This window comes from Lycorma delicatula, chromosome 3 (genome assembly GCF_047948215.1).
Source record: "Lycorma delicatula isolate Av1 chromosome 3, ASM4794821v1, whole genome shotgun sequence".
NCBI lineage: Eukaryota > Metazoa > Arthropoda > Insecta > Hemiptera > Fulgoridae > Lycorma > Lycorma delicatula.
The window spans coordinates 180278599-180297033 of record NC_134457.1 but is presented as its reverse complement, the minus strand read 5'-3'; the positions used below and the strand labels follow the sequence as shown (position 1 = coordinate 180297033).

The 18435-nt window shown below is 29.1% G+C and overlaps 1 protein-coding gene across 9 annotated transcripts in view; it reads right to left on the bottom strand.

The window, feature by feature from the left end:
• LOC142322253 (uncharacterized) overlaps positions 1 to 18435 on the bottom strand; it is a 156832-nt gene that overhangs the window by 79174 nt on the left and 59223 nt on the right. For all 9 annotated transcript variants that reach the window (XM_075361121.1, XM_075361119.1, XM_075361122.1 and 6 more), the window contains 3 exons: positions 16979 to 17106; positions 12643 to 12782; positions 3908 to 4185 (listed from right to left, as the gene is read on the bottom strand). In XM_075361121.1, coding sequence (XP_075217236.1) covers positions 3908 to 4185; positions 12643 to 12782; positions 16979 to 17106 — 546 coding nt within the window. The remainder of the gene's footprint in view (positions 1 to 3907; positions 4186 to 12642; positions 12783 to 16978; positions 17107 to 18435) is intronic.

Here is an 18435-nt window from a genome sequence, read left to right as displayed (position 1 = left end):
CAAACTTCTGCGAATGCAAGAAAAAGTTTATACTTTAATAGTTGGTGTCTGCTACTTTTTTTATTCTACAAACAGCAACTATTAGTGATTAAATATCAAGAAGTTCGTTCAAACTTTGCTGGTAAGAGTCCACAGAATTGGACGTAACAACAAAGTCAACGAACTATGTTTACAGCTCTAAACATGGCCTAACCTAAAAGTGAAATTAAAATGGGGAAGAAATTAAAAATAAGCATAAAAACATTATATTTCAGTTCAATTAGATTTGTAACAAAGAATACTTTCAAAGAATTCTCAAATTTTTTTAGACTTTTTATCTTCCATTTGATGAACCGCGGAACTCTAATATGTCACTTTTTCCTCAAAAAGGTGGATTTACGAATTGCACCACTAGGTAGCATATAAAAACTTGATAATATACTTGAAATAATAAAATTTAAAAGAAAATATACTACAGCTTGTTTTAATAGTAGATGGTCTTATGTAAATGAAAGTATTGAAGATGAACCAATTTTTTAATTCCCATCACTTCATTAATAAAAATAAAAGTATTAGTTTACAAGAGATTAAAGCTGCTAATAAAACACAAAAAACATCAATAGTAGAAAAGTGTTGCAAATGTGGCAACAAAGATTTGTTATGTAAAACAGAAATACATTCAATTGGTAAACTTTTTATTCTACAATTAGTATTATTTTTCGTAAGTTTATATGCAATTTGATTGAACCATATATTTAGTGTTACATTGAGTCCACGAAGGCTATTGGAAGAAGACTAAATGAAAATGAAAAATGCAAAGCTGGCTTATATAGTGTACACGGAGCCACATGAACAATCTGAGTGTTCGGAGCTGAGCGCATCCAAAAGGAGCTGTGTGCACTGATCAAAAGACCTTCAAATTTTAAAGTCCTTCTTAAAAAAATTTTTAATAACATGCAATGAAACTGAGTCTGAACAATTAGAACTATTTGAACTAATTGATGGAGAAATAAAAAAAAGTTCATTTAATAATAATATAAAAACTGAGTCCAAGGATATGATAAAAATTGAGGGTTTTACATACAAAGTATTAAATGCATATTACATTATAGATCTTTGATTTGTCAAGGTTTACTAGTTTTAGTAATACTAGTTTTATTACAAATGGAAAAATATGGTATGAAGTGAATGATATTACTATCAACAAAAAACATTGGCCGAGAAATTCAAAAAATGTATATTTGTTTGTTCTTGAAAGGCAATAAATTTTAACAATAAAACCATAAGATAACAATCAGCAATTTATAAAAAAATAAAAGAATAATAATGCAGTTATTATACACAACAACAAAACATAATGATATCTAAAAAAAATCTCGCTGATAACAAAATTATACTGATATCAAAAAAAGTGAGAGACTACATTTATATTATCTAATTTTGTTATTAATTAAAAATTTTGTTTAAAAAAAAATACATGTTAAATACACAGACAATAGATGTACAATAATAGATAATGAAAAATGTTTAAGCATTCCATATAAAAAAAATAGAAAAATTTGTTACAAAACTCTTATTGACCCAATTTCATTTATTAAGCAATGAATAATCATAAAAATTGTATTATTTCTGTAAATGTGATATGTATTACATATCTTCTTCTTTTTCCTGTTTAGCCTCCGGTAACTACCGTTTAGATAATTCTTCAGAGGATGAATGAGGATGATATGTATGAGTGTAAATGAAGTGTTAGTCTTGTGCATTCTCAGTTCGACCATTCCTGAGATGTGTGGTTAATTGAAACCCAACCACCAAAGAACACCGGTATCCACGATCTAGTATTCAAATCCATGTAAAAATATCTGGCTTTACTAGGACTTGAACGCTGTAACTTTCGACTTCCAAATCAGCTGATTTGGGAAGACGCGTTAACCACTAGACCAACCCGGTGGGTTATGTATTACATATCACATTTTTTTATCATAACACATTCAGAATGTCAAAGAAACTACACTAAACTGTATTTTTATTATTTTTATATATAAAGAATATGGTAATTAACAAAATAAGACTAGGTAAATAAATAATCAATACATCTGTTGCTAAAAAAAAAAAAGATTAAAATATGAAAGAAAGTAATGCAAAACGCATTTACTTGATTTTTTTCTATTTATATCCTTTAGTAAAAATATTGCGTTAAAACATATTCAATGAAAAAACCAAATTTTCATGACATTGAAAAGTTAAAAACTTGAAATAATGTTGAATACTTAAAATAATGACAATACAAGTCATAGCGAAATATAAAGTGGGAATTACTTTCAAAACACATATGTAATTGAAGAAAAGATGTTGAATCACTAATAAGTCAATATGTAATATAAATGCTAATAGATGATAAATTTGTGACAGCAAATTTATAATTGTCAAATTTAAACAAAATTGTGGTAATGACTTATGACCTTGTACTACCCTGCTAATTATATGAGTTTGTTTTTTTAACACATTTTTCTATTTTTTGCTTATTATATAGAACGCTTAAACATTTTTTATTATCTATTATTGTATAACCCATTGTCTACATATTTAACATGTATTTTTTTAAACAAAATTCTAAATTAATAACAGATTTTGATAATAGAAATGTACTGTCTCACCTTTTTTGATATCAGTATAATTTTGTTTTCTGCGTGGTTCTTACCGTACGATTTACAATTTCATTGTAATTTGTTTGGATATAACTGAATAATCACTTTAATTTAAAACAGCTTTGTTATGATAGCAAAAAGGCTTAATTATTTATATCAGATTGAGATTAAACTTAATTTTAATAGAATTAGATTCTTATATCTGTTATAATTTAAAATCAAGTCTGCATCATGTATATTATTACAATGAACTGAGAATTCTGGTCATTTTAATATAAATAATTAAAATTTTTTTGCTAATTTGGGAATCACTGGCGATTCCTACTTGCAGTAATAAGAATTAAATGGAATTTCAATATAATTTGGCAAAAAGGGACTGAATTAATAGAAAAGGTTCCAAACTGATTAAGATTCTAGAGGAATATTTGAAAAAGGCATTATAATTTTTTTTTTTAGCAGCAAAGGATTAACCATATTATATTGTACTACATTTTGGTAGTGGTATACTATCAAAATACAGGGTATACTGCCCTTTGGTGTCAGTGCCAGTTTATTTAATTCTTACGCTTCTTTGAGGTCTCTAGAAATTTCTTTAAAAAAATTAATACCAGTCTTTTTTATGACAATCTATTTGTAATCATGTTACAGTTTATGATGATGATTGTCAGGCTTGGTGTTTTTTATATTTATAAAATTCATCTTTCATAAGTAACTAACTGTAATTGAACGGTTAGCCTGCAGTCATTGAAATGAATACCAACCAACTTGTTCATAATAATTTTTAATGCAAATAATATATTAAAGAAAGGGTGAAATTATCAACAGATAGTAGGACTCCATCTTCTATTAAAAACAAAAATTAGTCAAAAACTAATAATGAAGACAGAAATGACCTGCTGACAAATGAAGAAAAGTGATCAGTTCAATAATTTCTATTTTTTAAGCTAATGCTTGCACTACTTCAATCTCAGTTGCATGGCCTTCATGTGATACAATCTTTTGCTGACAACTATCAATACATCAAGCAAATAACTAAACATTTAAGAGATTACTCAGTTTTAAAGAGTACACAAATTAGCCAAATGCAACAAGAACATGACAAATGACAATAATGTTAAACAGAAATCATTTTTAAGGAGATAAATAGTATGAAATAAAATTATTTATATTATTATTTTTATGCAAAGTTGACAGTACAAAATAAAAAAAATTTCATCATGTAATTAATAGCAAAGAAAAGAAAAACCCAACAGGGCTTTGTTTTAAAAGTATAAACATACATTTTCATTTCCCACTTGAGGCTGAGGAACAAGTGCTGATTCTTCACATGTACTTTGTTGAGGGATATTTGCACTATTACATTCAGATGATACAGTCTCATTTGGTTGATGCTGCGATAGTTGAGGTTGTGGCTGTTGACAGTTGGACAGCATAAATGATACACTCTCAACTAATTCTGTCTTTGCCTCTTTATATGTTTCTGATAACTGTTCTGACAGACATATATAATCATCTATAAGACAGAATCTTGTCGTTTCTAACAGTAGATCACAGACATCTAAAACAAAAAATTATAATAAATAACTGAATTTTTTCCCTTCAGGAAATTCAACAATTATGCATCAATAAAGTAATTTTTTAAAAGAATTGTTTTTAGTTTATCTAATGTTAACTCATTCTTTCATAAAATTGATTGTCCTCATCTGTCATTATAACTAAATCAGTTGTTTACTAGACTACAGCAACAGTGATGCCTGATTTATCACTAACTTTTTTTTTGCACTAAGTACATATTTGGAGCAGGATTATATGGGAGATTAATTTTGTTAAATAACAATCGCTTAATGAAATGATAATGACTACTGAGTACAAGTTTTCAAATTTTAGTACTGTTACAACTTTGTTTACATTTGTAGATACATTAGCCTTCTACCTTGTAAAAGACAGCATTTGTTATTTTAAATGCGTATATAGCTTTAAATACATTTTTCTTAACACGATTAATAACACCCAAATGAAAAAAGTTAAAAATGAAGTAATTGCTTGTTTATAAGTCGTTATATAGAAACCTAGTAAAAATTGTACAAAACTAGTTTCAATCAATATATATAATAAATATTTCATTTTTATCTTTCTACATGTAATAATATGATGTAATTTAAATATACATATCACACACGCTAAAAATTATATACATTTTGTGTGTAATACATAATATATAATGTGTGAAATATGTAAGGGTGTAATTTTCCAATGATTTGTAAGTCATATTCTGGTTTAAATCTATACCGTAAGTTATACATGTTATACATATGTAAACAGAATAATAAAGAATATGTATTCAAAATACATGAATGAATTTATACAAATGGATGTGCACAGAATGGTAAAATTGCTGGGCCTTGCTCAAAAATGAAAAATGTACAATTTGCATTTATTACTATTTCAAAGAACTCATTATTTGTGAACAAAAACAAAGCTGGACAGTACATGTTGGTATTTCAGTAACTTCAGATACTTCTACAAATTATAGTGGTGATGATGAATTGAAACAAGGATTTTCCTTAAGAAATATAAGGAGATTGTTGTTGCTGGGCAGAAGATAGTTGTTAGCGTAGTGAGATCAAACAATTTTGTGCGGTCACAAATTGCCATTTGTCAATGTTCACAACAGTACAACTGAAAAACAAAATGTCTCAGAAGTCCTTGAATATTTTTTATCTGCGATGGGTAAAATTAAATTTACAGTAAAAATTTTGACACAGATATTCCAAATCTCAGACCACAGTCTTCATTATAAAGTGAAGGAAAAATAAACAGACAATATATATATATATATATAATATTTCTCCAAAATATCTATAGTTTTATTTTTTTTATATCTCCTTTTTTAATTTCCAATATTTCCAAATAAGTATTTTTGATATTACTAATTACTTATTATTATTTGATATCAATATCAAAAATAGAATGTTCATTGGTCAGCAACATTAGAGAAACCCAATTTTTTATTTTTATAGTGTCTAAAATGCTCATGAAATTTGGCTTTAAAAGATCTACTAGTTTTACCTATATAAATATCACAATTATTACAATTTATTTTATACATCCCACATAAATTCTATAAATTAAATGAATCAGTATTATGTTTTTTAAATGTTTTTATTACTTTTAAGACCATAATGGATCACTTTAGTTCATTTTTTTTGGCAAGTTCTTTCCTTTCTTGCTGATTTGTTGTTTTTCAGCTTTTCTTTTTTGCCAGTAATTTCTAAGGGTTTCAGATCTTCTTGCCCTTTCTTGTTCAGAGTACACCCGGCTTATTGTTTTCTTGGCTTTTGATAGGAATCTTGTTTCATTATTATTTTAATTTCTCAGTTTCCGGTTTTCGTTTTTAGGTTTTCACAGGTTATGTCTAATTCCTCCATGTCTTTCTGTACTTCGTATAACAAGTTCGGTCCGCTTTTCTTGTTCCAGAAAAGTTTGATTATCCGTCTGATAAGTCTGGTCTCTTCCATTCTGAAAATATGTCCTAGAAAGGAAATTCTCTTCTTTCTAAATTTATTAGTTATTGGGATGATAGTTTTGTAAATCTCTTCGTTTGGAATAATTCTCCAAATCCTGTCTTTTTTAATGTTTTTCCCGATGCATTGTCGTAGAATCTGTCTTTCAATCTTTTCCAGTTTGTCGGTAAACCTTGTCTGGTACGGTCCAAATTTGGTTTCGCATCCATCTTTGGTTTACCATCTTGGTAAAGTATTTCTGGTTGGATAACTGAGTTATAATGTCTTATTTTTGTGTTTATGGACATACATTTTTTGTTATAGATGTTTTGTGTTTTTATTGTGGCTTTGATGAGTTTATTTATTCTTTCATTCCAGTTTGGATTTTCTTGTGCGTGATGTTTTCCCCAAATATTTAAAGTTTTCTACTAGTTCTATGTCATTATTGTTTATTTTTACTTTGCTTATGCATAGTGGGTCTCTCACTATAATTTTGGTTTTTTCGTATGAAATTTTTAGACCGATTTTTCCTGCAATCTCTTCCAGTGTTGACAGTTGGTATCTGGCCTCTTCTATATTTTGGGATAGTAGGGCTAAATCGTCTGCAAAGCCTAGGCAATTTACTGAGATACCTTTTCCAATTTTAACATTGTCTTTATTTAATTTTTTCCAATCCCGTATTATAAATTCAAGGGCACAGTTGAATAAAAGTGGTGACAGTCCATCTCCTTGTCTCAGTCCTGTTTTGATGTCGAATGGATCAGATATTTCTCCCCTGAATTTAACCTCGGATTTGGTATCCGTTAGTGTTAGTCCGATGATTTTGACTAGTTTTGGGTGAAGCCCTAAATTTCTCAGGATTTTTAGCAGGGATTCTCGATGTACACAATCATATGCTTTCTTGAAATCAATAAAAGTCACTACCAGTTGTTTATTCCTTAGTTTATGATACCCTATAATTAATTTTAAATTTAGAATTTGTTCTGGGCAGCCTCGCCATGGTCTAAATACCCCTTGGTATTCCCCTAGTTTTTGTTCCAGTTGGTCTTCGATTCTGTTGTAAATTATTCTTGATAGAATTTTGTAAGTGCAATCTAGTAAGGAAATTCCCCTATAGTTGTCAGGGTTGGTTTTATCACCTTTTTTATGTAAAGGGTGGATTATTGCGGTTTTCCATTCTTCCGGAAATTCCTCTTTATGCCATATTTTTACCATTTCTTTGTGGAGATTTCTGTGTACTTTTTCTGACGCGTTCTTCCATAATTCTGCAATCAGGAAATTTTCTCCACTTGCTTTGTTTTTCATTTGCTTCAGAGCTATCTTTACTTCTGCTAATGTTGGTGGAAGGATGTTTTCTCTTGGTGTTTTAATCTGGGTATTTGTATTTATTTTCAGAAGTTCTTTTGGTTCTTCACAATTCAGAAGTTTTCTAAAGCTTTCTCTCATGATGTTGGCATTTTCTTTATCAGTGTGTGCCAGATTTCCTTCTAAATTTCTTAACATTAGTGTTGGGGCATTAAATGTAGTGTTCTTCAGTTTAAAGTTTTTGTAATATTGTCTTGTACTACTTTTATGGAAGTCTTCCTCAATCTGTTCTAGTAATTTCTTGTGATACTCCCTCTTCTGATTTCGGATTATTTTTTATCCAAGTTTTCTTTGCATTCTTAGTTTTTATTGGTTCTCTTCTGTCTTTCTTGTCTCTTTCTGTTTGCCAGTGCTTGATCACAGATAATGTTCCACCACTGCTGTTTCCTTTATTTATCTGGCAGTGCAATTTCTGATGCTATTTCTTTTAGTTTTTCCACCAGGGCTTCTAGTTTGTTTTCAGTCCCTAGTTGGTCTGTTTTTTCGGTGTATGTGACATTTCCTGTAATTTTATTCTGGTCATATTGCTTTTTAAATCTTTTGTCCCTTGCAGATTTTCTCCGTGGTGTCATTTTGATTTTAATTTTGATTAAGTAATGATCTGAGTCTACTTCCAAACCTCTCATCACTTTTACATTGTAGATTCTTTGTGTGAATTTTTTTCCATACAGACATGGTCGAGTTGAAACTCTCCTAGTTTCCAGTTGGGACTTTTCCAGGTTTTCATTCTTTTGGCTTTTCTGGGTAGTCTGGTGAATTTAGATAAAAGGTCGTGATTTCTACAGTAATCCACCAGTCTTTGGCCATTTGCGTTTGTTCTTTTCTGTACAGGCCATTTACCAATGATATCTTGGTATCTTTTTTCCTTTCCCAACTGTGCATTGAAATCCCCTAATAGAATTTTGGTATGCCTTTTGTTTATTTTGGTAGGTATCTGGTCCAATAGGTTCCAGAAGTTTTCCACTTCCTTAGGGTTAGTCCTGTTTTTAATGTTTGTTGGTGCATGTGCGTTGATTAGTGTGCAGAATTTGTTTGCTGATTTTACCATTAATGTTGCGATTCGGTCTGAGTACGCTTGAAAATCTATGACTGAATCGAGTATTGTATTTTTGACGATGAAACCTGTTCCAAACTGCGGGACATTTTTCATGACTTTTTTGCCAGGAATTCCTTGGTAGATTCTGAACCCTTGTGATTCGTAGTGTTCTTGTGTGGTATTTCTCATTTCTTGTAATGCTAATATTACTATTTTCTGGTGTTCTACTATGTTTGTGAGGTCTTTGAGTTTCCCTGTTTTCATTAGTGAATTAATGTTTAATGTCACAAAGTAGTGGAACTGTTTTGTTTTAACTGTTTGTTTTTTGGGTGTATTCCGATGCTCCGATTCGTCTTTAGAAGTTTCTCTTATTTGTCCACCTCCCCAATCCGATGGTGAACTTCTCTGGTTATTACCAGAAGGGATATAATTAATAATAAAAGAACTTTCCATACTTGAACTTTCTAGGATGTTTCTTTCCTGTGTTGTGGGCAAGCCCACGAGTTTACAACTTTGGAGTTTAGCCAAAGAGGTTTGATTTCGATTTAGTTCACTTATGGCTATCTCCAGTTCTCCATAAGCTATCCAGACGAACCACGTGGAGGCCCGAACGATTTTAAGAAAATAAGATTTTGTATTTGGAGAAGGTTTTAAAATCGTTCCGAAATCACTTTGTCCTTTAAATGTTTTATTATATGGCTATTTGTTTTATATGTAGGTTTAAATTTATTATTATCATAAACTACATTTTTAACAAAGTTATCAAGTTAGTGTATGAATATTTTAAATCAATGTTATCAATTTTCTATGTATTACTTACTGGCTCTTAAGTTATTGTACTGTTAATTTTTGACATTTGTTTTTTATATATATTATCAGTTAATAATTCACTATATCCTTATGAATTGTAATCTGTTTTATATTACTCATTTCTATGTTTAATTTACTTTTATTTTTATTACTCATAAAATTAAAGATAAAAATTTGGTCCACAAATCAATTTTTAATAATAAAAAAGTAATTCACCATTTAAAGAATAAATTATATGAAAATAATTGCATTATATTAAAATCTGATAAAACTAAGACACCTATTACCATGTACATTGAAAAATATAATTATTTGATGAAACAACATATAATAGAAAATGATTTTAGAGAAATAAATGGCTCTACTAATAAATTTTTAAAAACAACAAGTTTAATAGCAAAATACCAAAAATATTTTTAATCATAAAAATAATTTAAGATATCACACTAGATTATACCCTTTTGAACCAGTTGCTCTAAAATTAACAGGATTTTCAAAAATACCCTGCATCCCTAAGCGACCTTTGATTGATTTTACATTTGCTCCATCTTATATTATTTCCAAAATAATAAAATGATTTAGATAAAGATTAATTTAAATTATAATATAAAAAATTTATAAGAATTTGTTAATAAATTAAAAAGCTTAACAATTGGAGATAGTACTAGGATGGTAAGTTATGATATAAGTAACTATGTATCCTCCTAGCATACCTATTGACAAAACAGTTCACATAATAAAAAATAGATTTATATATAATCAGGAGACCCAAATTTATTGATAACATCATCACTATTATAAGGAATATATGCCAATGAAATTACTTTAAATTTAATAACAAGCGTTATACACAGGAAAATACCTTGCCGATGGGATTTCCTTTGTCAGCTATCATGCCTGAAATTTACTCACAAAAATTTGAAAATAAAATACTTTATGTCATTTTTCGTACACAAAGTTTTATTATGAACTTATTATGTTAATGATGTTTTTGTGTTTATAATCCGGTTATATCAAGGTGTGGCTATTAAATAACAAGACTAATGCTGCTACAGAAGAACTGTGCATGCACCAAATTCGTACAACTGATAGCTGTGTAGCGTGAAACCTTCTCTTTCAATTATTGCCACTCCAGTTTGTGTAGATATATTAGTCTGGCCATGGCCTTCATTTGGATAACATCTTTCTTTGTTTTGCCAAAAAAATTAATTGTTATAATAGAGCAATGAATTGTCATGAAATTTCATATGAAACTGCTACTGAAACTTATTTTTAATTAAAAAACATATATGACAGTGCATATTTATCATGTGCATGAGTTTCTGAGTGGTTTAAGCATTTCCAAGATGGCCAAAAAGACGTTAAAGATGATGTTTGCCCAGGTAGTCCTCCCACATCAAAAACGGATAAAAATATTGAAAAAATTGGTAATCTGATCCGATCTGACCATTGGTTAACTATTTGTGCAATTGCTGAAACTATAGGAATTGACAAAGAATCTGCAAGGCAAATTTTACTTAACAATTTTAACATACAAAAAGTGTAGGTCAAAATGGTGTCTAAAATTCTCACAATCGAACAGAAAGAAGCTCGTGAAAATGTTTGTTCTGACACTTTGAATGCCCCCAAAAATGACGCAAACTTCTTTAAAAGAGTGATAACATGAGATGAATCTTGGTTTTGCACTTATAATCTAGAAACTAAGCATCAATCCATACATTTCAAAATTATCTACAGGAATTTGAAAGTAGAATAGTATATGACATAAATCACGTACATAAAATTTTATTGTGGGTCAGATATGTGGATGATATATTAGTTATATATGAACCAGTTATAAATAATGAACAGGAATTAATTTTAAATCAGTTAAATTCATATCATAATACTTTAAAATTTACATATGAAATGGAACATAACAGAGAAATAAATTATTTAGATGTAAATATTAAAATAAATAAAAACAATCAAATAATAACTGGAGTATATAAAAAAAAAATCTCAAATGAAATTGTTATAAACAGGAATTCTAATCATCCTTAGTCCCAAAAAGTTAATATTTTTAAGAACATGATAAACAGAGCAATAAAATACAAAAATGATAAACGGGAATTGTATAATGAAATAAATAGTTTAAAGAATTCAGCTATAAAAGATGGATATCATATGTCAATGACTGATAATATATATAAAAAAATTCAGAATTTTCCAATAATACAAATATTACTATATTATTACCCATAAATCACAATAAAAATAGTGAAAATGTTTATGTAAAATACTCTTATACAAATAAAATTACAGAAAATTTAATTGATGCGTATAATAGATAATCTTATAATAGAACATTTAATATGTTATAATAACGAAAAAGTAAAAAATAAATATGATTCTTCCGGTATTTATGAAATAAATGCGACAATTGCAAAAAAATATATATTGGTAAAATGAATAATCATTTAAAAATAGATTTAATGAACATTTTAGATCATCTAAAAATAGATTGATGTGTTTCTCAAATGTTGCTGACCATTTGATAAATAATAACCATAATGTAAATAGTTCAGAAGATAATTTGGAAATAGTTGAAAAAGTAAATATTAAAGATCAAAATAGTAATAAAAGTTTGGAAATTTTAGAAAAATTGTATATATATACAGATATAAACGTGAATTCACCCTTATAAATCTGCAAACAGAATTTGATGGGGACATTCTTATTAAAATTATTTAAGTTGGTATACAAAGATAAGATATGATAAATTAGAAGTTGTACACTTTTTCATTCTTGACTGAACAAATATTTGTTCTATCTTTTTAAATGTTTTTAAGAAAAATTTAAAATAAATTTATTTTAACCAACAATTTTTACAAAATGTAAAAAGCTAAGAGTAATGGTGTAAATCTAAACAGTCTAAAAAATTATAAAAAATATCACTGAAGATAGGCTTAGGCCTGAAAACGTCATGATAAAGTAAAAAAAAATAAAGCAAAGAGTGTTTCTGTAATAATGCGCTTTATGGAGGCTGAAAAAATATTGCATTGTGTACACACACATACACACACACACATCTATAAACAAATTTACTCAATATAATAAAAAGAATGACTCAACACTTTTTCCAGCACTACATACCATTTATTTAATTGTAATTAATCAAATAGAATGTTAATACATTTATATATCCTTATTTCTGAACAACACAAGGTTAATTCTTTATGATATTGTTTCAGGAAATAATTATTCTGAACACTCAAATTTCATCAAGTAGTACAATTATAATAATTGGTACATTACTTACTAGTGATATCAGTCAGGACTAATTTAATATCACAGAAAAGATTATCATCATTGTCACTATCTCTGCAGGTGCTGACCCATTGTTCTTGAATGTCATCAATTTTCATTGGGCCTTCTTTTGACAATACTTCATAGAACCATCTGCAATATACATTGTTAATATGTGTAATAAATTAAAACATGTTAAAACAAAAAAGGGGTGTAATGTTTAGAATCAGACTTTGTAACTTTTCTCTAAAATAACAACTTTAACAAAAGTTGGATTGAGTCTCCACAAGGTGTGCAGGGATATATCCAGAACAAATAGGAGAAATTTGTCTGGTGAGCTGAATCTAAACAAACTTCACAGCTTCATTTAACATCAAATCACATTTCAATATCATCTCACTAGATTACATCTAGAGTTCTAACTCACCGCAAGTGATAATCCCACCACAAGTGACTCCTTGACTGTCAATCATATCTTTTAAGGAGTATTCCACCGGCTGAACCAAGCAACACCAGAGTTCAGAGAAGGCAGCATTCAGATACGTGGGCTGCCATTTAGAAGGTAACATGTGATTGGAAGCATTGTAATGCTCCAATTACACACACCAACAAGAAAAATTCAAAGTCCAAAATCTAACAAAAGCAAATCACCTGCATTTCCACACACAACATAAACTGCTCGTGCAGACTGGTAAAGTAAAGATAATAACTGGCCTAATGGACCAACACAAAATTCTCATCATGGGTCTGCCAGAAATAAGAAACACCAACAAGGACGCCATGGAATCTCGATACAGGCTCTACAAAGGTATACCGAGGAAGAGGGTGATGAAAAATGTCCCACAGTTTGGAACAGGCATTTTAGTCTGCCTCAAAATAATAAACATCAAGAATTCAAGTCATAATCTTCAAGAATGTCAACACTCATCCAAAAAGCCTCTAATAAAATAAAATCTACACTACAATAAATGCCCACACATCCACTAATAATAAAAATCTCTCCAGAAGACTGTAAAGAAACAGAAAGGTTCTGGGAAACACTCGACCTGACTATAAATAACATCTTCAAAGACCATGTTAAACAATTAATCGGAGACTTCAATCCTCCACTTGGCAGAGAAAGAAGATACTGCGATATCATCGGGAAATGGCCAGCTTAAAGGAAAACAACAAACACAAATGGACAGAGACTCGTTGATCTCTGCAGAAACCACTACCTAATCCTGAAATCCACATATTTCAAGAGGAAACATAAAATACTCAAAACCTAGAAACACCCCGACTACATTAAAGGAGAATGGCAACTAGACCATGTCTTCATGGACAAACAGCGCCACAAGCAGATCTACAATGTAAAAGTCCTCCAAGGATAGACACAGTCTCGCTATGTAGTCAAAATTAAAATTAGATTACTCCCCAATCCCCTAAAATTAAAAGAAAAATGGATCCTACCAAACTAATCAAAAATGAAAATTACCAAAAAGCAACAGAAAAAATTACAATCACGGATAAACTCAAAGTTCTAGTCCAACAACTTTAAACAAACTGCAGAAGAATTAGCCCCAATAAAATCCTGTAAAAACATCAATGATGGAACAGTGAAGAAAAGACATCAAGCATAATATTTCACCAATCCCAAAAATCAGAAACATTCTGTCAAAATCTAGCAAAACAAACAAATAAAAACATCCGAATCCTACGAAGAATAAAAAGACAACACCATAAAGATTGCATTAAATATTACATTTAATGCAATTGATTAAACACTTTTCAAGGATCTTTAGACTAATTTAAATATGATTCTGTTGAGTTTTTTCACTTTTATTACAGTAAATGGAACATGAGTTCACCATTACAACCTGTTCCATCTGAAAGAAAAGTCATGAATACAGTTTTTTGGGATTCTCATCAGTACAGGCTCTTAGCCTACCTAGAAAAAGGCAGAATTGTCAGTGGTAATATTATGCTTCACTACTAAACCAATTGAAGAGTGCTATTCAGGCTAAACATCCACATCATGGTGAAATGAAAGTGCTTTTTCACCATGATAATATATGCTCCACACATCTAGGGTTGATGATTAACTTCAAAATGGTTTTTTTATTTATTACTTTTTAAACATAATGTAATCTTTGTGGAAGATATATTAAAGTTATTAGAAGAATTTCATTACAATTTTCCTGAAACAATTTTTAGATTATCACATAAAAGTAATTTTCATAATGACATTACTTATGAGTATAATTAGTTTTATTATAAATCACTTTACATAAATATTTTTTTCTTTTTTTTAAATAAAAGAAAAACAAACTGAAATAAAAAAAAAAAATGTTTTCAATTCTTTATTTCAATTTTTAAAATTTGTGCTAAATTAAAACAACTATACCAAAATTGTTTGTTTTTTTTTTTTTAGTTATCAACCATCTGTCTGATGTAACTACTCTGTATGTCTCTCTATTCTATGCTAATATTCTTACCTTGATAAAATTATAACATCTTACAAGTTGTCTCAGTGATGTCATCAAATTATAACATCTCACATATAAAAACAAGTTTCTTAATGGCCACTTTAAAAAGAATTGCTGTAATTTCCTCCAGCAGTTAAATGAGTCAGTTGTGGTTACCCTACTGACAGACAGGTATAGTTGCTACCGATGTTTTAGATACTCTGTGGTAATCTGATTTGAAAATATTGTTACCATGATACTTTTTCATTTCATATATTGAAGTACTAGTATCGCCATACATATATCAAGAGTGATTTTTTTATATTCATACTTAATGTACTTTCCTTGAATTAATTTGGTTTAGTTTAGTTAGTTTGGTGGACATGAAATATAAATTGATGTGGATAAGTGGCTTAATAGAGCAACAACAAACATCATCAATTAAAAACTCTGCGCCATTGAGCTCTACTTAAGAATCAGAATGTGCAGTAAGTCAAAATTTTTTTCTTATTAAAATAAGAAGTTGTAAAAATATATGATCGTGAGTGCATTAATATTGGATTTACTTTCACGGTTATAAATAACAATCCACGACCTTGATGTGTAATCTGTTTTGCAATTCTTTCAAACCAAAACATGAAATCCTCGTTATTGAAACAGCACTATAGTACTAAACATTCAATTTTAGAAAACAAACCTAAGGATTATTTTGTTTGAAAATTGTCAGAAATAAAATGCACATAGAAAATTATGTCATATTTTACAGGCAGTACTCAAAAGCAATTCAGGCGTCTTTCTTAGCGAGGTTAGGAATAGAAAAGTATAAAAAAGCTCATATAATCAGTAAAGAGCTATTTTATTTGTTGTGAAAGAAATGGTGACTTGTATGTTGAGTGAATCATTAGCTAAACAGCTAGATATGACACCACTGTCAAATATATCTCGCACTGAAGAAACTAAAGCATGGCATTAAACATTGAAGAAAACTTAATAGTACAAGTCAAAAATAGTGTATTTTCCTCATACACACATGTGAATATAGATGTAAGAAAATATATTCAACTTATGGTTTACATGTAATATCTATTTCAAAGTAAAATTACAAAGGATTATTTATTTTGTGATGAACAACATGAATTATCGCCGATGAAATATTCAAAAAGTGAGATGACTTCTTTGTAGAAAATGGTCTGGACTGGAAGCAGTACGTTGACGTCAGTTACGATGGCGCTTGCACTATAACAGGAAAATATGGAATGTGTTACCACCAGTATAAAACTAATTTAACCCTCATTCACTATAGCATTTACAGAGAAACTTCAGCAGTAAAATAGATGCCTGAACAATTTATAAACACATTTTCTAGGAGGCTTTAAGCTCACGTTTATTTTTTAAGCTATGTTCTGATGTGGCAGTAGCCATTCAATTAATGCTTCACACAGAGATAAGATGGCTTTCTAAACAGAAAATACTAACCATGTTTTTTGAGCTACTTTCAGAGGTGCATGTGTTCCTAATGGACACCAATTTTGAACCAAGTAGGTTAATATAGCAGATCCAAGTTGGTGGAAAAACATTTCAAAAACACCACAAAGTAATAATTTTTAAATAACGCATGTAATATCCCTGAATTTTGAAATATGACCCCATTTCCATAACCTAAGATCACCTGTAGAGAGTGCAGAAGTAAAGATTTTAAATACCAAGAAAAAAACTAAAATTTTGAACTTTACCTATAAGCTACAGATATCAAATTTTTTCATAATGTTTTTGGGGAAAACACAATAACATGTGCAGTGGTGCAAGAATGATTAGGAGTGGACAACATGGAAAGAATGAAATTACAAGAGTTTGACAACATGAAGAAGAAGAACACTTTGGATACTTGTTTAAAAAACTTACGAAAATACATAATCCTTATAATACTGTCTAGTATTATCTTCATCTGCCAATTCAGGTGGAATAAAGATTTTCTTCTCTTTTTTTTCTTTTTCATCTTCACGACCGTAATATGGTTCACGAGGGTTCCACTAAAATAAAAGAAACTTTTTTATTTGACATCACTATGCAAACATACTTCTTTTAAATATAAAATAAAGAAAAACTTATTTCTTAAATTCATATGATCATAAACACCAAAGAGAAAAAACATAGTTGTATTGATTTTAATAAACAATGTAAACTAACTAATAAAATTACTTGTGTGAGTGTTTATATACAAACTGAATATGATGAATGCAATGTTATTGAGTAAAACTGTAAACTATTCAAAATGAAACTAAAGAAATCTCAATTGGTTTTAATTTTAAATGTAAAATATTTAAATTTTATTGGTTTCTTCTTTCTTTTTAAGTAATGTAGATTTTTTATATTGATGACTGCCGGAAACTAACAGACTGTAAAAACCATCCTTCACAAGGCTTATTTTAAGTTTACAAATTCATTATTTTTATATATTCTAAACAATGCTTCCTTTCATCAAAGATGAGAGTGGTTATCCTTAATTTTTTCTTTCTAGCCGAATAGACATGCATGAATAAAAATTATTTTCAACAGTTTGATATGAGACAAAATGTAATCGACAGTAAAGTTAAGAATCAATAGCTTTCCAACAGAAATAATTCACCTGGCTAGCAAGTGAGTGACTAAAATCGGGAACTGTCATATACAAAACTTCCTGAATAAAGTATAATCATTTTTTTTTTCAACAATCTGCCTTAATCTTTATCATTTTCACAAAACATAATTGTTAATATTCTGATCAGTATGATAAACTGCATCTTTTACAATCTGATTTTAGTTACAAAACATTAAACTTGTTTGAATCTCATTTTTATCAAAAAATATATTTCCTACAACATGTTATGAAAACACTGCTATGTACAACTAACTATGACTTTTAAATTTAAATAATTAGATGATGAAAAACTCATATCATCAGATTTCACACATTACAGAAGAATGATAACAGTTGTAATTGTAATAAACTATAATGAATTAACACATACTTTAGATTTAGTGCAGGATTAATAAACAATATCTTTTGAGTAGGAGGCCTGGCTTGACATGATAGGCAGTTTATCCATTAATTAAGCCTAACCGGAAATATTATCCCTAAAATGAGTCAAGATGTCATCAATCCAACCAGATAAGTAATCGGTCATTTAAAACTCATTCATATTTAATGGACTTCAAAGATTCCTTTAAATTGGTACATTTTGGACCAATTTTTTTTTTGAACACATGGCACATTTTGGAATTCTACTGTTTTCATTCTTTAAACATGTTTTTTTCTAATTGTTTGACTGCTTAATATGATATTTATGTTTTTATCCTTGATGTCGTTTTTACGTCAACAA